Source organism: Armigeres subalbatus, chromosome 1 (genome assembly GCF_024139115.2).
Source record: "Armigeres subalbatus isolate Guangzhou_Male chromosome 1, GZ_Asu_2, whole genome shotgun sequence".
NCBI lineage: Eukaryota > Metazoa > Arthropoda > Insecta > Diptera > Culicidae > Armigeres > Armigeres subalbatus.
In genome coordinates this window covers 39,038,416-39,061,835 of record NC_085139.1, presented here as the reverse complement: position 1 = coordinate 39,061,835, position 23,420 = coordinate 39,038,416, and the positions used below count along the sequence as shown (strand labels likewise).

The following is a 23,420-nucleotide window of genomic DNA, read 5'->3' as shown; positions in this document are numbered from 1 at the left end:
GAAAAGAATTCTTCCGAATTCTTCCGAATTCCGGAAGGGAATTCTTCCGAATTCCGGAAGGGAATTCTTCCGAATTCCGGAAGGGAATTCTTTCGAATTCCGAATGAGAATTCTTTCGAATTCCGAAAGGGAATTCTTCCGAATTCCGGAGGGAAGTTTTTTCGAATTCCGAAAGGGAATTCTTCTGAATTCCGGAAGGGAATTCTTCCGAATTCAGGAAGGGAATTCTTCCGAATTGTGGAAGGGAATTCTTCCGAATTCCGGAAGGGAATTCTTCCGAATTCCGGAAGGGAATTCTTCCGAATTCCGGAAGGGAATTCGTCCGAATTCCGGTAGGGAATTCTTCCGAATTCCGGAAGGGAATTCTTCCGAATTCCGGAAGAGAATTCTTCCGAATTCCGGAAGGCAATTCTTCCGAATTCCGGAAGGCAATTCTTCCGAATTCCGGAAGGGAATTCTTCCAAATTCCGGAAGAGAATTCTTCCGAATTCCGGAAGGGAATTCTTCCGAATTCCGGAAGGGAATTCTTCCGAATTCCGGAAGGGAATTCTTCCGAATTCCGGAAGGGAATTCTTCCGAATTCCGGAAGGGAATGCTTCCGAATTGGGTCCTAAAGCTCTACCTCGTTTATGGTTGCAAACGATAGTGCATCGGTCAAGAATACTTGTACAAAAATTCTGGTAAAATTCTAAATCAGTAAAAATAATAGTTTTGTGTTTAAGACATTTTAAGGCAAATTTTGGGCTGTGCAACATTTCAGAACGAATCAACCATCAGCCCAAAACGTCAGCCCCATATGTATAATAACTGTCAAAGGTTGAGTCAAGTGCCCTGCGGTGTTTTGCTAGTGCGTTTGAATCCGTACGTCAAACAAGACCGAAAATGTCGAGGAAGCATTTTTCATCTATTTTTCAATTTTAAATTAAACAATGTTCTTTTCGATTTTTGAGTCTAAAGAAAAACTGACACGTTTAGAATGATTACCTTCATCGTTCCCTGAAAGAAAATCGAATATCGATTCTTCATTTTAGGACCCAATTGCGGAAGGGAATTCTTCCGAATTCCGGAAGGGAATTCTTCCGAATTCCGGAAGGGAATTCTTCCGAATTCCGCAAGGGAATTCTTCCGAATTCCGGAAGGGAATTCTTCCGAGTTCCGGAGAAAATTTGATCTTATTTCGGGAGAGAATTCTTCAGAATTTTAGGAGAGATTTCTTCCGAATTCCAGACGAAATTGTTTTCAATTCCAACTTTTTTCGAATTGCGGAAATTTTTTCCGAAACTCCGGAGGGATTTACATTTACAATTCCGGGAGGGAATACTTCTGAATTCCGAATGGGATTCTTGCTAACTTCGAATTGTACTCATCCAAAATACGGAAGGTATACATCAAAATCTTAAACTTCTGAGATATTTCCAATTTTTTTTGGAATCTCCCTAGTTTTGTCGAGAATCTTTTGTATTGCAAAAGGTTTTCTGTTCGAAATCAAATAAAGTCATATGTCATAAGCTTGATTTTCTAGAGAATTAGTAGATGTCTTGCATTGCACACCGTCAAACAGGTGGAGAGAAAATCCAATACTCACGTCGGCAATGTTTTGCAGCAGCGGGGCCGCGATGAACACAACGTACGGTGTGAATTCGGCTGTGCGCAGTATTTTTAAGGCCTGTGGTTCGACGTCCAGGATCGCCATCTTGCCGTCGGCGTGGATGCGTCGTATCGTTTCCAGCTTGGTGCCGTACATCGCGTCCTCGTGGGTACCGTACTCGAGGTACTCGTTCGCCTGGATGTCCGCCATCATCTCGTCGTGTGATATGAAGTAGTAGCTGCGGCCGTTCTCCTCGTCCGGCCGGGGCGGTCTGGTTGTGTCTGTTCGGGAGAAGCAGCCGTTTAGTTAATTTTGTTGAGTCAAGAGGAGTCGAAACAGTACTCACGTGGTATGGGGTAAGCGTATTTGTCCGGGTACTTAGCTATGAGGGTATTTTTGATATGACGTCTTCCGACACCATGCGCTCCGAGTAGGACCAGAGTGCGCCGTTGGAAGGCCGGATCACCCACTGCAAAATAAAACATCGGATTAAAAATTAAATATGAAACATTTTCTCGCCAAAAAACACAAACCTGGAACCTTAACCACCTCCTCGTAGGTCACTAAATCCAGCTGGTCGAAGACGGCATTGTGCTTGGCCAGGTATTTGTCCCGGCACTGTTTCTTCTTACGGCTAAATATTGAGCAATTTACTGCTTCGTTGGGTAATGGCGAGAAGAAAGTAGAAATAACAAAAAAATAATTCAATTAAGCTTCTGGAGGAAAAGCAATTGATTGCAGTTCGAGTAGTAAGCAATCAGATAAGATGTCGAGGGCAAAACTTGGATGAAGTGATTAAACGTAGCCGATCGAAAACTTGAAGCAGAAAATCGTGCATATAAATTTGCGCATTGGCGGAATAGTGATATCCAAAGCAAACGTTTCATTCCATGCAGATCTAATGTGGGAAAAAGAACGTGATTAAGTTTCGCCATAAATTTCCTCGTCCGTTTAGCGAATCCTTCCGTGCGCTATGTGAGGGAATCGAAAGCACCGAAAACCGAACCATGCCATATTACTCTATTACAGATAGCAATTCGAGGAAAACAAGCTGTCGGACAAACTGAGTCCGGTAAGTGGAGAAACCCGAAGGAAAAAAAAACTTTTCGCTTAAAAACTAGAATTCCCATTGTACGAAATGGTTATGCCACAGTTTTTGTCCAGCAGCTGCAGCGAAAGCCTTTTAATGAGCCGGGAAATTCGTGACTATACGGAAAAGCTTTTTCCTCTCGGCAACAGCGCATTGTCCGATCTCGATGCCGGCTGGTCTGATGCCGTTCGAAAATGAATTATTCCAGGATTCTTGGTTTTGAGAGCAACCTACTACGTATTTTTTTTGTTTGGTAAACGTAAACTAAAAAAGTTTCAGAAGTGCCTCCCTTCGGGCGGAAAGCGCACGACAGTTTCCGTTTTGTACAACAGGAAACCAGCTTGGACGGGTTCCGGCAATGATTAAGGGATTTTTCCCCGCAGCTACAACAAACAGTGGGAGAGGAATAGGGCGAGGTTTTGTGCGAAAGTTCTTTGCTGGACCATGAACGATAGTTGTTGAGCATTAATTGTCGGTCTAATTGATTCTGATTTTTTCTGCATAGCATTTTTGGATTGTAATGTTTGTTATGTTTGAGTTTTTGGGTGGTGTTGAGTAGCTTCATTCGTATAATTTTGGCTGCTACAGCCTTTATTTGACTCACTCTATGCTTTTTAAATTTCGTAAAGTTTTTTATAGATATAAGTAACATGGCTTTTAAGTGAGGTAAAGTATAGAATTTTGTTTAATTCATTTTTATATGTGAGATAATATCAAGTCGATTATTCTTCCTAGCGGTTTCAAAAGTACTGCCACGTCGAGAGTTGGTTGAATGGAGAGGAATGGTGCATTGTGGCCTGACTGAGCAAGTGCTGCTATAAACATTGACTTGTAACGATTTTTTTGGCTATTTTCACCTGATACGGCAGTTCACAAACGTTACCGTAGCTGATGCTATCTTCAAATTGCAGAAATCTGAATAATGTTAAAATTATTCATAACTCAAAGAAGTGTTTATGTGGGTACTGCTCCTGGGGGTAAATTGCCCATCGACAAATATTAGGCAACAACGTATGGGAAGAGGCCCCATAATGCTCACCCGAGGAAAAACGCTTTTTTGCTATTCCTTCATATTGTCTAAAATTATGCAGGTTTGGGAAAACCTGGGACAAATACTGTAGATAGTCAGACCACATGTACATTTTCAACAAGAATCAATCAATGTACCGTTTCGATTCATATTCCGAACACGACATTGTTTACTTCGGAAGTCGTCATGGCACATGAATTGACATATTTTAATAGATCAATAGATCGAAGAACAACGTCGGGTATGTGGGACGAAGTCTACGGAATGATTGGTTTGACGAAGAGTGCAGATAGATTCTGGAGGAGAAGGACGCAGCGCGGGCGGTCGCATTGCAGCAAGGTACCCGGCAGAACGAGGAACGTTATAGACGGAAGCAGAGAAAGCAGACCCACCTTTTTCAAAGGCCTGGGGTCAAAAAAGAGTCACCACCGCACCAAATATGCCATGTACAGAACGCTGATAAGACCGGTAGTCCTCTACAGACATGAAACATGGACAATGCTCGAGGAGGACTTGCAAGCACTCGAAGTATTCGAGTGACGGGTGCTTAGGACCATCTTTGGCTTTGATGAAGACGGTGTGTGGCAGCGAAGAATGAATCGAACCCAGTATCCAAAAGGTAGCCAAAGCCGGAAGGGTACGATGGGCAGGGCATGTTGCAAGAATGCCGGATAGCAACTCTGCAAAGATGGTGTTCGCTTTCGATCCGGCAGGTACGAGAAGGCGTGGAGCGCAGCGAGCGAGGTGAGCGGACCAGGTACAGAACGAGTTGGCGAGTGTGGGGCGCATTCGAGGAAGGAGGATGCTGTCTCGAACCGTGTATTGTGGCGTCAAATTGTTAATTCAGTGTTATCTGTTTATATGTAAGCTAAATAAATGAAATGACAGGAAGGTGTGACAAACTGCAGCTTTTTACATTTTGATGAAACATCTTACGATTTTGCCAGAAAAGGTCGCAGTGACAGGGTTTTACTTTCGCTATACGGGGCGGGGAGGCTGTTGTCCCCTACTCAGCGAAAGTAAAACTACCACTTTTCCGAAGACAACAAAATTGTCCTCTTTTGTAAATGTTGAGACCGTTGAGACAAACTTAATTCGCTACAAGCGTTGGTTTGCAACATAATAGGATAATGATCGCCTGCCAACCATCTGTTGACATGATCTGTGTTTTATTTCTGAAATATAAAAAAACTATCGCAATTTGAAAAGTTCATAACATCTACATTACCATATTTGTTACAGGGCCCTCCTTAGCCTAGCGGTAAGGTGCGCGGCTATAAAGCAAGAGGTAACTTGGTTTAGAAACCTCGTGGTTAATAACTGTGGAAGTGCTTAGGGAAGACTAAGCAGCGATGCGGCAATTCTCAGTAAAAGATGTTATGCCAATAAGAAGAAGAATTGAAGCAGATAAAAAAATGGAAAGCAACAATGGACTTTATCTTTATCTCTATGCAGATGAGGATAAAGAATTATCGCTATTTTATTCTGTGGCTTGTTTATTGCATTTTTCAGCGACAATTACACTCCTTGCTCCAACTGCATGGGGCTCGCCACAGCACCATGTGCACATCATAAGACATTGTAGAACGACCAGGAAGCTGAAGAGGTGGCTAATTCGACTAACCATCAATCATTCAATATAGTGTCCAATGTTTTTGTTTTTACTCCGTTTAATCCATGATACCTACGAAGGTATCGAGTTACTATTTTTCGACATACAAAAACACAAAAGGCCTAATAAATCTCAACTAATTACAAGTTTTTGCAAGGAAAAGTTAATTGCCGATAATTAGGTAGCACAAACTACACAACCCCAATTAGGTTACACACCCAGAAAGGGGATACCAAAACAGAAGTACCAAGAACGATGTTGGGTAGAGTGCCATTGTGCCGCGAATGACAGGCGTCTCCCTCCTGAGAACGACAGATTCATTTGTTGGTTTTGATTTGTTGGTCTCGTAATCGATCGAGTTACAGAGGTATTTCGCAACGAACTCCAGAGAAAACTTACATCGAATTACAAAGCGAATTCTTTCCGACTTCCAGAGAGTATTTGTGCCGAGTCCCTAGGCAATTTTTTGCTTGATTTCAGGGGTAATTCGCATCAGACTCCAGAGGGACCAAATTCATAGCAAAATTCCATGTAAAGTCGTACCAAATTTCAGAGGGGATTCTCACCAAATTTGGTGGTGAAGGATGGGGGTGTTGGTTGCTTAATTTACACCAAGTTTTGGGGGGAACGTTTTGCTGGATTCCAGGGGTTATTCGAACCATATTCCGGACGGAATTCGCATCGAGCTCCAGAGGACCCTTAAAGTGCTTGGATGAATCTTGACAACTTAAAACAGCTCGTTCGCGGTCAATTCTCAACTAAAATGCAAGCGGTTTTACCTGTGACCAAGGGGAAAAGTAGTTCCATTAAGTAGACGGGTAAAATGCTCAGGAGGACCCTCCCTGTTTTCGAGGGATGAGTTTTGAAGAGTGGCATAAGTCATTTTTAAAGCAAATTTTCAGTATTTTGAAATTTTTAGCGTCATAACATGAGTTTCAGTATAAGTAACTAATGGTCAATGTGGATGATTGACAACATTGGCCGTATAGACATAAATTGGCCTCAGGATGAATACCGAACAGGTTCCGGAAACCCGGAATATCCGGTATAAAAGCCCAATATAGAACCACGCAATAAATTTGCATTCCAACAGCTCAAACTACTCAGAATCTCATGAGTAAATAAGACACGCCTTAGTTTCTTTGTAGGGTAAAACTGGCTATGCGATGGCCACGGAACAGTTTCCGAAAACCCGGAATTTCCAGTACAAAAGGCCAACATATAACAGCAAACAAATTAGTTTTCCGACACCTCAAACGGATACCGAATACCGAGATCAGATTTGATGGATATTTAAAATTTAAATCGCTATTTCTGAGCAGCCCGTTGATCGATTTTCAAAATCATTCTACAGATCCTTTCCCCATCCCATGTGGTTTTATAATACTGGTGTTTCGTTTTTCTAGGGGAGGTCAGTTTTCCCCTGGAATGCCGTGAGTCAGTATGCTGCCAATCGAAACATTGTAAAATTCAGTTTACTCAATATAATTTAGCATTGTTCACTATCATTCCATAAGGAAATGCTGCATACATTTTTTTTAACATACACGTAGACAGTGATGGGAAATGTCAAAAAAATGTCATGGCATTGCTATTACTAATTTCCTAATAACTTTTTTCAAAAGTCATTTACAGTTCGGATTTTTCTATTAACATGTAGTACTTAAAGGGTCCTAGAACTTTGTCGAACAGATCATTGTTCTAAATACAAAGTGTGAGCCAAGAGAGTGAGATTAAAAAAATGTCACGGAATGTCATGACATTAATGTCATTTGACACTAATTCGGCTCTCACGCCGCCAATATCATATTTCAGAAATTACCTGTTAGACAAAGTTTTCGGGTCTTTTAAGGCCTACATGTTTATATGGAAAACATACTTGTAAATGACTTGTGAGAAAAGTTATTAGCATGTTAGTCCCATGACATCGATATGACATTTCCCGTCACTGCACGTAGATGTCTTTGGAAGGTTCTACTATGTTGGAAAACAAAACAAAACAGCTTTTTAAATGACTATATTTCAGCTGTTTCTCGAACGATCTTGAACCAATTTTTTTCATAAATGTGTTCAAAAATTTTTCCTGTGGGGCATTTGTGTATAACTTGCAATCCGATCATACCTCTACTAATTGTTCCAAGTTCTCCAAACTGTCCCGGAGTTCAGATCAATTAGTCTACTAGGTCAACTACGTACTGTATCAAATCGACGTCAACCCTTCAAGCCCACACATGTCCATAGAACCTTTGTGTATAACTTGCAATTCAATCTTGCAATTAGTTCTCCAAACTGTTCCGGAATACAGATAAACTAGACTACCAGGTCAATTACGTTCTGGGCCACACCGACGTCAGCTTTTGCCCACACATGTCTATAGAGCATTTGTATGTTAAATCATGCCAAAACCAGTAGTTCTAATTCCTCCAAACTGTTCTGAAGTTCAGATCAACTATGAGGTTCAGATCAACTCAGGTAAACTACGCTCTGTATCACAACGACATTAACCCTTCTAGCTCACACATGTCCATTAGACCTCTTCATGTTTTCAAAAAGTATCAAAAAATCAACCGGTCAGCCCAGAATCACAATTCTTATGCTAAAATAAGCCTCCTGTCAAATTTTCAGCTGATTCGGATAAAATTTCGAGGTGGCTCAAGTCGATTTAGTGTTTTTGTGCTATCTTCAATTTTGAATAAAATTCTAACAAGAGATATAAACAACCTCTATATAGAAGCTTTTGGTGTGCTCTACAAGTCTTGTGAACATTGCGATTCGCAAGGATGTTATCGATCATTTAGTAATCTGTGTTCGATCATTTAGTTGTTTGTCAATAACTTATTCCAGAGGCCTAATTTCATAATGAATTGTATTGTGGACATTTAGTGCGAAGGTTTTTCTACAACTCTTCTTAACAGGCCAATGTTCGAATTCCACTATTAAAGGAGTTACGGTGCTAGTTGCTATACTCATACTAAATGATAACAAAACATGCAATCATCTCTTCTCTATATATGAATCGGTGCCAGCGAAAGTGGTACATGTTACATTGAGTAAATTTTACAGGAGACGCATTTTTCCAAAAACTTCAAACATAAAATTCAAATTACAATTTTTTGCAACTCAACTGTACCAACGTGTTATGACTGAGTACCTAAGTACCTAAGTACCTAAGTACCTAAAGGTATTGATCAGAAATATGCGAAGTTTCTTGGCAAATTTCAAGTTTGTTGAACCAAAATGCAGATTCCCTGTTCTTCGTTAGAAGCGAGCAGTTCGTTTTTTTTTTGCTCTCATCTCGCGTGAAGTTTTCCTAGCGTTTTTCTTCAGTAGAAGTTTTTACACTAGGTTTTTTAAACGCGTTTTGTGCCCTGTGACTGGGAAGCAGCACACCCTGGCCGAGACCTCCGGTGTGTCTGTTAAAGGCACTTCCGGCTACGACAACCTGCCGGATCGCAAGTCGCAACTTCCAAAAGCTGCATCACCATCAGCAGCAGAAAGTGCGGCAATCGTTTTGCTACAGAAGCCCCCGTCCCCATCGTAGCAGCCAGTACGACGACGAAGCCTGCCTGCAGAGGAGTCGCCATCGACACCGGTACGCTACCTACCTACACAAGGCTGTTATTGTCGGTAAATATCTCGCCTCTTGTTTTCGGTCTCTCGCATCTTGTGAATTGGTAGTTGAATTGGCAAGTGGAACTGTGAACTGGTAGTGAATTGGCAAGTGGAACTGTGCCAAAGTTCATCAGATAAAAGTTATTTTTTTACCGTCCATTTTTTTATCGTTATATTTTTTTTTCGTTATTATTTTTTTTCACTATATTTTTTTTTCTTCATATTTTTTTTTTCGTATATATTTTTTTTTTCGTTATATTTTTTTTTTTTTTCGTTATATTTTTTTTTTCGTTATATTTTTTTTTCGTTATATTTTTTTTTTCGTTATATATTTTTTTTATCTTTTATTCATTATCCCGCTAACTTTTTTATTTTTATTTTATTTATCCGCCACTTTTTTATTTTTTCCCTCTTGTTGGAATAACCGCAATATTCTGCGTGCTCTTTGTTTCGATATTGGAATCATTTTATTTTTCGTTGCGGTGATCATTCTCCGCAATGGAAACTGATGACAAAGGCGGGGGTGATTCGCAATTTGAAATTTCTGACGATGATTACATTCCATCCCCGGAATACGAGCAATTTAATGAGCGAAACTTTCCACCACAAAGCGAACATAGCGCCGAAACCGGCTCAACTCCCGCTGAAACTGTTTTGCACAAACCGGTCAACAACTCTAATTCTCCTGGGACTTTTAACCTGCCTTCGCCTGATCCTATGGATACTAACCAGGCAAGTGGATCAACACCCCCGGCGACCCCCCGCCTAAAAGCGTACCCGCCCGGATCTAAGGGCCCATTTCTGGTTTTCTTTCGGCCCAAAGGTAAACCGCTAAACAAATTGCGAATCGAAAAAGATCTGGCAAAATCGTTTCAGGGCATTATTGAAGTGAATGCCCCAAGCCGTAATAAGTTACGAGTCACTGTAAGTGATCGTGAACAGGCCAACAGAATTGCTGCCTTCGAGCTCTTTCGATTGGAATATCACGTATACATCGCAAGCAGTGAAGTCGAGATTGCAGGAGTGGTCACCGAGCCGTTTCTAACATGTGCTGACATCAAGACTGGTACTGGGGGTTTAAAAATCGAGCGGTCCCAACAGTTCAGATTCTTGATGTCAGACAAATGAATTACGTGTCAGAAGATGGCACCAAAAAACCGTCTGATTCGTATCGTGTGACCTTTTCTGGGTCTGCCCTTCCTGACCACCTTGTTCTAGGGAAACTTCGATTACCAGTGCGCCTCTATATACCGACCGTAATGCACTGTAAAAAGTGCCAGCAGATTGGTCACACAGAGACCTACTGCTGCAATAAACCACGGTGTAGCAAATGCGGTGAGCAACATGCCGAGGGTCTCTGCAGTAAACAGCCGAAGTGTACCTGCTGTGGCGAAGCTCCGCATGAACTCACTGCGTGTGCTCGGTATATAGAGAGGGAGAAACATCAAATCCGCTCAATAAAACAGCGGTCAAGGCGATCCTATGCAGAAATGCTGAAGACGCTTGCCCCAGCCGTTGTTCCATCAACCCGTTCTATCGCCAGCTCAAATGTCTTCTCTTCCCTGCCCTTAGATGATCAAGGCTCAGACTCTGGGGACGGTGAAGAATATACTGTCATCGAAACAGGGACAAAAAGAAAGCGAGCAAGGTGCAGGCTAAAACGCCAACACGCTTTTCAAGATGTTCCTGTCGTTGAACAGAGTACTCGACCCTCCCCCGGGAAAATTAGCAAGTGGGGGGAAACCCCAAAAAGTTTCACCTATGGGGTTCAATTTTGCGGCTGCCAATTTCCCGCCCCTCCCGGGAACATCTAAAATCCCAGCTGTTCCAGTTTTTGCCCAGAAAGCTTACATCAGCAACAAAATCATCAGGCGGTTCAACATAACCATGTTGAGGTACCCGATAAAATGACTCTTTCTGGGATTGTGGATTTCATCTTCAATACTCTAGAAATCTCTCCCGCAGTGAGAAACATTATCAACATGATAATCTCACTGGTGAAACCCTTATTGAAGCAATTGATTTCAAAATGGCCTGTTCTTGATTCAATCTTATCCCTCGATGGCTAATTTAACCAACGAGGTCGGGGATAAGATCGTAGTCCTGCAGTGGAACTGTAGGAGTATTAAAACCTGGATCCGTTTAAATTTTAAGTTCACAGCTCAGGCTGTGACGCATTTGCTCTTAGTGAAACATGACTTTCTCCAGACAAAGTTCTCTCTTTCCACGATTTTAACATTATTCGCCTAGATCGAGGAGATGGATATGGAGGGTGCTCTTGGGGATCAACAAGCTCCACTCCTTTTACAGAATAGATCTTCCCTCGATGACAGGCACTGAGGTAGTCGCATGTCATGTCACCATACGAGGAAAAAGCCTCAGCATAGCTTCTGTGTATATACCGCCGAATGCTTCTATGCGACGCAGAGATCTTAACGAAATCTGCTCCGCTATGCCTGAGCCACGGTTGATTCTAGGAGACTTTAACTCACACGGTACGGCCTGGGGGGAACTTACCGATGACAACCGTTCTTCGTTGATTTACGACATGTGCGACTACTTCAATATGACATATTTAAATAACGGAGAAGCAACACGTGTGGCACCTTCAGGACTCGAAAGTAGAATTGACCTCTCAATCTGTTCGATTTCACTAACATTGGATTGTACGTGGAAAGTAATTCAAGATCCCCATGGTAGTGATCACTTGCCTATCGAAATCTCAATCACCAATGGATCGTATCAGTCTCGCCAGATTGACGTTGCGTACGACCTCACGAAACACATTGACTGGGGAAGATACACCGAGGCGATCATCGTCGGTGAGCATTCGATCGATATTCTTCCTCCGATGGAAGAATACCAGTTTCTCTCCGGGCTAATCCTAGACAGCGCAGTTCAATCACAGCGTCGATCTATACCGGGATCTCAAATACGTCGCCGTCCGCCTTCTCCTCTTTGGTGGGATGAAGAGTGTACTAAAGTCTATCGGGAAAAGTCCAACGCGTTCAAGGACTATCGAAAACGTGGTACTCGAGATAATTACGATCGTTATGCCTCTCTTGAACGTAAGTTTAAGAGTCTTGCGAATGCTAAGAAACGCGGTTATTGGCGCCATTTTGTTGATGGTCTTTCGCGCGAAACGTCGATGAAAACACTTTGGGCCGTCGGGAGAAGAATGCGTAACGCGTCATCGATTAACGAAGATAGGGAAAGTTCCCTCGATGGATCTTCGCTTTCGCCAAAAAGTGTGTCCGGATTCCGTCAAAATTCAACGGTTCGCACGCGAAACAACCTCCGGTCGACACGAGATGGACGCCCCATTTTCGATGGTTGATTTCTCACTTGCTCTCCTTTCATGTAATAATACCGCTCCAGGAATGGATAGAATTAAATTCAACTTGCTTAAAAACCTCCCAGACGTCGCGAAGAGGCGCATGCTGAATTTATTTAATCAATTCGTGGAAAGCAACATTGTTCCGGATGAATGGAGACAAGTGAGGGTGATCGCTATCAAAAAACCCGATAAACCCGCTTCGGATCATAACTCGTACCGTCCAATCGCGATGTTGTCGTGTATACGGAAGCTGTTAGAGAAGATGATTCTCAATCGGCTCGACCGATGGGTCGAATCAAATGGCTTTCTATCAGATACTCAATTTGGATTCCGCAGAGGCAAGGGAACGAACGACTGTCTTGCATTGCTTACTACAGAAATCCAACTGGCCTATTCTCAAAAAGAACAAATGGGTTCAGTTTTCTTGGATATTAAGGGGCTTTTGACTCAGTTTGCGTTGACGTCCTTTCAGACAAACTCCACGAGTGTGGGCTTTCACCAATACTAAACAACTATTTGTACAACTTGTTGTCTGAGAAACATATGAGTTTTTCTCATGGAAACTCAACAACTTCAAGAATTAGTTACATGGGTCTCCCCCAGGGCTCATGTTTAAGTCCCTTCTTCAAAATTTCTATGTTAAAAGCATCGAAGGAAGTCTTGTGGGAAATAAATTGCTCGTTAAGACAGCTTGCGGATGACGCTGTTGTCTCCGTTACAGGAACAGGGGCGGGCGATCTGCAAGGACCATTGCAAGATACTCTGGACAATTTGTCTACTTGGGCTTTAAAGCTGGGTATCGAATTCTCTCCGGAGAAAACTGAGCTGATTGTCTTTTCTAGGAAGCATACGCCAGCAAAATTAAAGCTTCATCTTAGGGGTAAGATAATCTCTCAAGGCATTTCACATAAATACTTAGGGGTCTGGTTCGACTCGAAAGGCACCTGGGGAATGCACATTAGACATCTGTATCAGAAATGCCAACAAAGAATCAACTTCATGCGAACAGTTACCGGTACGTGGTGGGGAGCCCACCCGGAAGATCTGATAAAGCTATATCGTACAACGATCTTGTCGGTTATCGAATACGGTAGTTTTTGTTTTCAAGCCGCCGCGAAAACTCATATATTGAAGCTCGAACGCATTCAATATCGTTGCCTCCGCATCGCGCTAGGCTGTATGAACTCGACTCATACAATGAGTTTAGAGGTACTCGCGGGAGTACTTCCTTTATCAGATCGCATCGCGGAAATATCGCTCAGATTCCTCATTCGGTGTGAGGTTTTAAATCCATTGGTAATTGAGAATTTTGAGAAGCTAATCGAACGAAACTTCCAATCAAAATTTATGACACTGTACTACTGGTACATGAGCCTGGAGATTGGCCCTTCTTCGAATGTTCCCCATCATGGTTGCTTCTTAGACTCCTCCAGTTCTTCTGTAGCTTTTGATCTGACCATGAGAGAAGAGATCCATGGAATTCCAGATCCTCTCCGAATGGAGTGTATACCACGAATTTTCACAAGTAAATACAGCCATGTCAGTTGCGTCAAAAAGTTTTTCACCGACGGGTCAAAAATAAATGAATCCACTGGATTTGGTGTCTTCAACGAATTGCATAGCGCCGCTCGAAAACTTCAAAATCCTTGTTCCGTATATGTTGCAGAATTAGCAGCTATACACTACGCATTGGAGAGAATTGCCTCTCTTCCCTCTGGTCAATACTTCATTTTTACGGATAGTCTCAGCTCAATAGAGGCTATACGTTCAATGAGGCCGGTACAGCACTCACCATATTTCCTGAGCGAAATACGATCCATATTGAGTGCTCTATCGAATCGCTTTTATACTATCACTTTGGTATGGGTCCCTTCACATTGCTCGATCCCGGGTAATGAGAGAGCGGACTCACTTGCCAAGGTGGGCGCTATGGAAGGTGATATATACGAGCGTCAAATCACCTTTAACGAATTTTTTTCAATTTCTCGTCAACAAGCCTTGCTCAGTTGGCAACGAAAATGGGATGAAGGAGATTTGGGTAGGTGGTTACATTCCATTCTCCCGCAGGTCTCGAAAAGACCTTGGTTCAAGGGGTTGGACCTTAGCCGAGACTTTATTAAGGTAATGTGTCGTCTAATGTCCAACCACTACTCACTAAACGCGCATTCCTATCGAGTAGGACTCGCAGACAGCAATCGATGCGGTTGTGGGGCAGGCTATCAGGACATCAATCACGTTGTCTGGAACTGCCCCGAATACGGTATTGCCAGGTCCGATTTATATGCATCCCTCCGGGCCCGAGGGAAACCAGAAAATGAGGACATTAGAGATGTGTTGGGAAAGCTTGATATTGACTACATGGCCCTTGTTCACAATTTTTTGAAGCGCATCAACGTCATTGTTTGATTCCCTCTCCCCCCATTCGTAGGGCCATGTCCACCTTGTATTCTCCCACTCCGCTCGGTAGAAACGTTTTGCTTGTATAATTGCAGTTTGTCCCAGTTCTGAACCACACCAATCATCATGGGAAGACTGCATCAACGCTACCTACGGACACCAATATAATCCCAAGCCCCAATCCCATCCAATTTTTTTTTGTATGTACTCCTTAACCTCGACCAAGCCGCGAGTTTTTCGGCTCCCCAAAACTAACATAAGAACATAAGAAGCAAAAGATGAAATTGTAATAAAATTTCAATTGACTTTCGGCTCCGTTATGCCTTCGAGCGCTTGAGCCTTCAAATAAACGCTAAGTGAAAAAAAAGAACCAAAATGCACATGTACCACTAATAATGGGAACAAAATGCAACAGAAACCGAAAATCGTTGCTAGTAAAAGTGGTACATGTACATTTATTAAATTATTTTAAACGGCAGTAAACCATCTTGAAATTCAAAATAGGGTTTAAATCTGCTGCGGGAACATCCATGTTATCAAATTTTCTTTTGAATAATCTGATTTTAGCGGGTAGAACTGTACATGTACCACTTTTCCTGGCAACGAGATTGCCATTGTGATATATACCAGAAATTAAAAAGTGCATATCTCCAGATTTAGTTGTCAAAAATCGTTTTTTCGTTATTCCCTTACTAGATCTTTGCTAACAGAAGCCGTTGGTGTAAAAAACACAAAATCGACAAAAATGGTTTATGTACCACTTTCGCTGGCACCGGTTTATATATAAAACAAAGTTGGCATTTGTACGACCGCGCATCACTCAAGAATGAACAATCCAATTTTTGCTGATTTATATCCCTTTTCTTCTTCTATTTACGAGGAAAAATGTTAAGATGAAATGGAATACTTTAAAGATCAATGCCCAATCTTTTCTTTGAATTGGTTTTCGTACAATTTTTCATGATTTTTTTCAATTTTGATCATCACCGCGCATGGCTCAAGAATAGACAGCTTAATTTTTGCTAATTTATCCCTTTCTTTTTGAAAAAAAAAAAAATACAATCGAAATAAAATCTCTCCGATGTATAGCACACCAAAACTGCCGCTAACCGCAAGTCGAGCACATCTGTATATGGACGCCATATACAGATGTGCTCGACTTGCGATTAGCTGCAGAAAAGCAGACTTGAGCCACCTCGAAATTTTATCCGAATTAGCTGAAAATTTGACAGGAGGCTTATTTTAGCATAAGAATTGTGATTCTGGGCTGACTGGTTGAATTTTTGATACTTTTTGAAAACATGAAGAGGTCTAATGTCCATAGAGTTTTTTGGTGTAAGTCATAATAAATGGGGGTCCCGTAGCGTAGTTGGCTACACGTTCGCCTTTCAAGCGAATGGTCATGGGTTCGATTCCCAGCCCTTCCACCAAAACCCTCGTCAGTCGCCGGATGCGCAGTCTATGCGGTGGCGTATTGGGGTGCACGCCTCACCGTCACGGCTTCCTGATGACGACTGACAACTTGTTCTTCTCGGAGGCATTCCTCCAACGTTACCCGGATAAATGGCAACCGGACAATGCAACGATCATTGGATACACGACATGGACAAAAACGAACACAATGGACTCACGACGAGATGGACCAGCAACGACAACAACAATGAATAATGGAAAAAGCTAAAAACAGATTCTGTGTGGATTCTGGCTGCAGAATACCACAGTAGATCTCGGCACAGTATAGCAGTTAAGTAACACAGAGTGCCTATAAAATAAATTAAGGAAAAAAAAAGTCATAATAAAAAAAATGCCTAAACCAGTTGTTCGAAGTTCTTAAAAGTGTTTCTGAGTTCAGCTAAATTAGTCTTTCAGGTCAACTATGCTCTGTACCACAAGAACGTCAACCGATCAAGCTCTCACATATCCATAGTCTTAACTTGCAATTCAATCATACCTAAAACATCTAGAACACCTACTAAGTTCTTCAAATTGTTCCGAAGCTCAAATCAGACGTTGTTGAGGCACAGAGCGTAGTTGATCCAATAAACCTACCCAAGTAACAGAAGGTTGCATGAGTTACCCTCTCTTACCCCCTTGTTTGTGCCAGTAAGCAAACAAAAGCCTTGAGCCCTTTATATTTTCCGTATGCCATTCAGCATCACTTTTGTTTTAGCCATTTAGCTCTCAACATATTCGCAAGCTACTCAGATAGCACCCGGCGGCGGATCAAACCTGCTCCCACGGGGTTGTGATACAGAACGTATGTAGTTGACCTGGTAGACCAATTGATCTAAACTGCGGCACAGTTCGGAGAACTTAGAACACCTGGTAGACGCCTGATTGAATTGCCATACCCATAGGTTCTATGGACAAGTGTGAGCTTGACGGGTCGACGTCGGTGTGTTACAGAACTTAATTGACTTGGTAGAATTTATCCAAACTCTATAAACATTAGAATAACTTGGAGTTTCTGTAGGAATATTGCTTGTATTACGTTATCTATCTCCTAAGGAATATTTTTTGAACACATTTATGAAGAAAGCCGGTTCAAGATCGTTTGAAAAATAGCTGAAATATAGTCATTTTGAACGCTATTTTGTTTTGTTTTCCAACATAGTCGACCAAAGGCATCTACGGATGTTCAAAAAGTTATGTGGCTTTTCCTTGTGGAATGGTAGTGAACTATGTTGAATTACATTGAGTAAACAGAATTTTACAATGTTTCGATTGGCAGCGTCCTGACTCACGGCATTCCAGGGGAAAATTGACCTACCCTAGAGAAATAAAACACCAGTATTATGAAACCACATTAGATGGGGAAAGGAACAGTAAAAGAAGTTTGAAAATCGGTCAACGGGCTGTTGAGATATAGTGATTCAACTTTTAGGTTTCCTTCAAATCGGTATTCGGTGTGTTAATAAATATGTAAATAAACAAGCGGGGTCGCTCATTGTAAAACAAGGAGACAATTCACTCAATTAGATGGGATCGTCATACAATTTACATGCAGGAAAATAAAAACAAAATAATATTTTATTGATATTTAGCCTATGTTTGAATAATTAATACATTTTAAATTGGGATCATTGATTGTTTTCCTTTTGAATAGTTGATCAATTCATAATACGCTATTCAAATTTAAGTCATTCAAATTCATAATTTACTTGGATTTGGTAATACTTCCGTTAGTAGATTAAAAAACACCTTAATAAAGATTAAAAAAAAATCAATATTCAAAACGATCAACACGGATATCTTCGATGTCTAAACTATTTCAATGAGGTGGAATAACTCCAAGGTATCTCGTAACACCATTTTAGACATTTCGATGAGTTTCTACGACACTCCAAACGGTCTTTGAGCTCTGATCCTAATATTCAAATGGATTAACATGAAGATCTTGTATGTCCTTACTATTGTTATGAGTTGGAGTAGCTCCACGGTACCTCATAACACCATTACAGACACACTACACACTTCGCTCGACATCTACGACTCTCCAAACTATCCTTGAGTTCCATGAGTTGGAATAGCTCCAAGGTATCTCATAACATCATTTTAGACACATTACAGAATTCGTCGAATTTCTACGACACTCCAAACTGTTTTTGAGCTCAGATTCTAATATTCAAATGGATTAACAAGAAGATCTTGAATGTCCCCACTATTTATAACACATATTCATAACACCATTACAGACACACTACATACATCGCTCGACATCTACGACTCTCCAAACTATCCTTGAGTACAGATCTTAGTATTCAAACCGATCAACATGAAGATCCTCGATGTCCCTACTAGTTTTATGAGTCAGAATAGCTCCACGGGACTTCAAAACACAGACACACTACAGAATTCGTTCAATATCTACGAAACTCCAAACCGTCCTTGAGTACAGATCCTAATATTCAAAAAGATCAACATGAAAATCTTCGATGTCTCAACTTTTTTGACGTAGGACTACGTCTGTCTTTTCTTTATTGGGGTACACTTTACGATTGCGAAAATCAGGGACCGTCACGAAAATATGATAGACTTTGCACTTTAATATCTCAGCCGTTTCTCGATGGATTTTCATTTTTTTTGGACCATTCGATCAAGGATGAGTCAACGCTTCTTTGTATTGATATGAAAATACTGATTTTTAACTATTTATTATCGAAAAGTGATAAAAAGTTTAGAAATAGATGAACCAACCAATCACGTGAATGCATCACTAGCACAGACATCAAAAACCAATCAATTGCGGGTTTGGATCTAATCCGCAGTTTGAACAAGATTTCACGCAGAGCGGACGCATCAAAGCGATCGCAGCGGAGCGTATACAGCATCACGGAGGCGTTGGTAACATTTTCAACGGAAATCCATCGCATTGGTGGTGGTCCTCGGTGTGTTGCTGCAGATCATTCAACCTCAACGAACCAGCATTTTATATGAAGAAAGGGTTAACTATAAACAAAGCACTGTTGCGATCCCGTGCCGTCAGTGGCGATGCTTTTATTACGTTATTGGGAAAGCGCATTGGGGAAAGAAAATTGGTTCTTCTCAGGACTAGCATTTTCTGAACAGAAAGGTTTAATTCCGAAAATTGACTGTTTCGGTGGCATCGGCGTTTGCCGTGGAAGCTTGGTTTCTGTTAGTGATTGTATCCATTAAAATTTACGGGCTTAATTTATTGAATACAACAAAGCTGCTTTCCGGCGCGCGACCCATTATGATCGGGATACCGCAAAGAGCGGTTTAACCATTTTTAAGGCAGTGGCAACTATATTGCAACCAACAAATTATATGTTTTTCTGTTTATTAACAAGATCTCTACTTATTATTTCTCATGTAGTGACTATATTTACTACCTAGTAATCCCCCAGAGCCATAAAAATTGAGCTATAATTCGTTGAAAAATGACGACAAAGATATACTTTTTCCCATTGGTAATAAGTATTTTAAATCTCATGTGTTAGATTATGGCGTGATTAGTGTGAAAAATCTCTTATTTATTTTTGTTGCATTTATCCCGTTTGCAAGGTAGTGGCAAACAACATTCTTCGACATTGTCTGCGGAATCCCTATCAAAATGGCTCGCGCGCGCCGAAACCAGCTTTCTTATACCTAAAGAAGTAATTCCATTAACCACGCCCCTTCATTAATCGTTATGAGTGGAAAATTATTTTGAGCTTTTTAGTGGAATGTTTTCACCTGTCATAAGACGAGTTTATACAATCCCATTGAATTCCACCACTTAATTGTATCTTGACAGATACGTATTTCGACCTCAAAAGTAAGGCCTTACTTTTGAGGTCGAAATACGTATCTGTCAAGATACAATTAAGTGGTGGAATTCGATGGGATTGTATAAACTCGTCTTATGACAGGCGTTATGAGTGCACATTACATTTACACCCATATCAGATCACAAAGGGGCGGGGCTAACGGGCTTAATATATTACATACAAGAAAGCTGCCGTTCGGCGCGCGCGAGCCGTTTTGATCGGGACTCCACAAAGAGCGGTTCGACATTCTATGCAGCGGAGCGGACACAGCAGCACGAAGGCGTGGCAATGCGGATTTGGAGGCTTAGAGAAAAATCATCAAGTGGCGGTCGGACAGTTTCAACGCAAGGTGCCGACAAGCGTTTGAATGCAGTTAATTATTGGAAAGGCGCATTGTGAAAAAAATGTTTCTTCTCAGGTCCAACATTTTATGGATAGAAAGAGTTAATTGCGAAAATGGACTGTTAGGTAGCATCGGGATTGGCGTGATAGCTTGGTTAGTGATTCCATCCATTCAAATTTTCTGCATCATCTTCCTCCGACGCGCTATCAAATTTGATAGTTACGATTGAGTTTTGCACTTTGAAGAAATTTCATATCGGATTGTCGGATCAACCTTCTTTTGTATAAAGAAGGTTTTTGGAGGACACCATCCCCAAAAATGGTCGAAATAAAGGAGAAATAAGCAAAATCAGAAGTGGCGTGAAACCAAACGCAAATATATTTATTTGCAACGTTTGGTATTCGCCCGCGATGTAAGCGTACGTGGGAAAGTAAGGATTGTGATGCCCCCAACTGAAAGCCAGTCGAGTGGTTTCAGCGGCCGATGAGTCATGTTAATTACACGGTTAGAGACTCAAAGTCCATCCAACTGGGAACAACTATTCGACTTCTTGATTCAGTTGGCCTTCGAGCAATTCGCTCAATGTTAATAAAATGACACAAATTATTATGGCAAATACCTTAAATTTCGAATAGCTACGTGTCCTACGTCACCTTTGCGTACAACCCGATTGGGCTGCACCTTTGAGTTTTTTATGAGTTGGAATAGTTCATTTATGGTATTGTAGATATACTGGGAATGTTATGATTTGTATATACTGGTGTAATGATGTCCCGTGGGGCTTCACCAACTAACACACAAGCTCGGAATCACGCTGTTGGTCTTGTACCCGGGGGCATCGAAATCCGTACACTTAAGCACCTTAGTATATGAAAAAGTCATTAGAAAATAGGCATCGAATGTAAGTAAAACGTTTGTCATGACACAGAAGCATGAAGGCTTTTACTTTTGAAGTGTTGCACATTTACTCATTAAAAAGTACGAAAAACATGATAAAATAATAAATAAAATCAACTACTCCTGACTCGAAATCCGTCCACCGTGGACGGATTTTGAATCAAAGGATCAAAATCCGTACAGTTAATTTTTGACTAAATATTTAAATTGAAGCAGTCTGATTTACTAAACTACCACTGTAAATAGTTCGATACGCACCTTGAGAAGCGATCCCTTCGATTTGTATTCCGCTTATCTTATGTAATGATTCGCAATAAGCAATTAAAACACAGTTACTTTTGGTGCAATTATGCTCTACCCAAAAACAAAATGGCGGCACAAACTCCGCGTTTGGTGGTTGGCGATTTGTTTTTGATTTTTGTTGTTTATATTTCAAAGCCTTGTTTCCATTTCTATGCCCTAAAAGCTTACTGCCAAGTATCTGAACAGGATAAGATAAATTATTTCTACATTAATTACCTTTATCCCCCTTTAATTTATTGATATCTCATGAGGTGGACGGATTTCGGTCCCGCACGGTAGACCTCCAATATCTGAACTCAAGAATGATTTGGAGTACCGCAGGAACTCTGAGAATGTTGTGATTTGTGTATACTGGGGTGCTGATGTCCCGTGGGGTTGTTCCAACTATCACACAAGCTCAGGACCCTATGAATCACACCGTTGATGTTTTAGACCTCCAATATCTGAGCTCAAGAATGGTTTGGAGTGCCGTAGCTATTCTGGTAATGTTGTGCTCCAACTAACATACAAGCTCGGGAACCTTTTGAATTACTCTGTTGATCTTGTACACCTCCAAGATCTAAACTATAGAATGGTTTGGTGTACCTCAGATATTCTGAGAATGTTGATTTTTTAATATACTGATGTAATAATGTCCCATGGGGCTTCTCTAAGTAACACACAAGCTCGGAAACCTATGAGTCACTCTGTTCGTCTTGTAGACCTCCAATATCTGAACTCAAGAATGATTTGGAGTACCGCAGGAACTCTGAGAATGTTGTGATTTGTGTTTACTGGTGTAATGATGTCCCGCGGGGTTGCTCCAACTATCACACAAGCTCAGGACCCTATGAATCACTCTGTTGGTGTTGTAGACCCCCAATATCTGAACTGGTTTGGAGTACCATAGCTATTCTGAGAATGTTGAATTTCTTATATACTGATGTAATGATGCCCCGTGGGGCTTCTCCAACTAACACACAAGCTCGAAGATTAATTACTCTGCAGGTCTTGAGACCTCCAATATCTGAACTCAAGAATGATTGTGCGAATACGATAAGCCAGAAGAAATGTTTCGGATCAAATTGTCAATAAGGTAGGGGGCAATACGCCCTAGTTACGCAAAGACTGCTTGGTACTTCCATTGCGAGTCGAGACGCCACTGCACGGAAATGTCTTGAGAGTGATTTTCCATATTTAGTTTTGGCACCCATAATGGTGTATCCAAAGTGTTCTTCGATTACGAAATGAGACGCTCGCAGTACAATATTGTGACGGAAGTGATCGTTTGTTGCAAGATGTCCTTGTATCTTTGTGAGAGTGTAACTCATTATGCGTAACATGTCCGAAGTGTTATTTTTTCCTTCAAGTATAATGTGCCAGCCATTTTTTTTTAGAGACGAGAGGAGATGTGTGGCATTGAATACAAATTCGTGGTCAATAAATCCTACCTTCCTCATGAGGTGGGTCGCAAGTGTAAGCAATGCGAACATGATAGGTGATTGATATGTACGATGTGGGGATGCACAAGGAGGTAGATTATTCCAGCAAATTTATTAAATTGTAAATACGTAATTATTATTGTTTTGAAAAGACTAACTATAGGCTTAGTTTTCTTATTACAGTAAAATTGCTTAGACTTTTTATCACCAGAACTGTAGTCCTGATTGTCGATGATCGTTATCGTAACCCTTATATATCAAAGATTTTTTTTTAAATAAATGAAGTTTATAAAAAGAACTTAGGAGCATTGACATTCATAATATCAAGGTGCAAAAGCGAAAGATTTGAGTATCATATAATACTAAATAAGTATCTAAGGTAAATAAATCCAGAGATATGGTATCGGATTATAAGTGGACCAGACTTATGGCCATTGTTTATAATTGTATTTTATATGAAACATCTATTGAAATAAGAAATATACGAACACTGAGATATAAAATACAGCGAAGCAATTGA

The 23,420-nt window shown here is 41.0% G+C and overlaps 1 protein-coding gene across 8 annotated transcripts in view; it reads right to left on the bottom strand.

Annotated features, from left to right (window-relative positions):
• LOC134224461 (peripheral plasma membrane protein CASK) overlaps positions 1–23,420 on the bottom strand; it is a 456,884-nt gene that overhangs the window by 11,973 nt on the left and 421,491 nt on the right. For 6 of the 8 annotated variants that reach the window (XM_062703820.1, XM_062703854.1, XM_062703827.1 and 3 more), the window contains 3 exons: positions 2,122–2,244; positions 1,935–2,057; positions 1,586–1,869 (listed from right to left, as the gene is read on the bottom strand). In XM_062703820.1, coding sequence (XP_062559804.1) covers positions 1,586–1,869; positions 1,935–2,057; positions 2,122–2,244 — 530 coding nt within the window. The remainder of the gene's footprint in view (positions 1–1,585; positions 1,870–1,934; positions 2,058–2,121; positions 2,245–23,420) is intronic. The other 2 variants (XM_062703863.1, XM_062703870.1) reach the window with 1 other exon arrangement.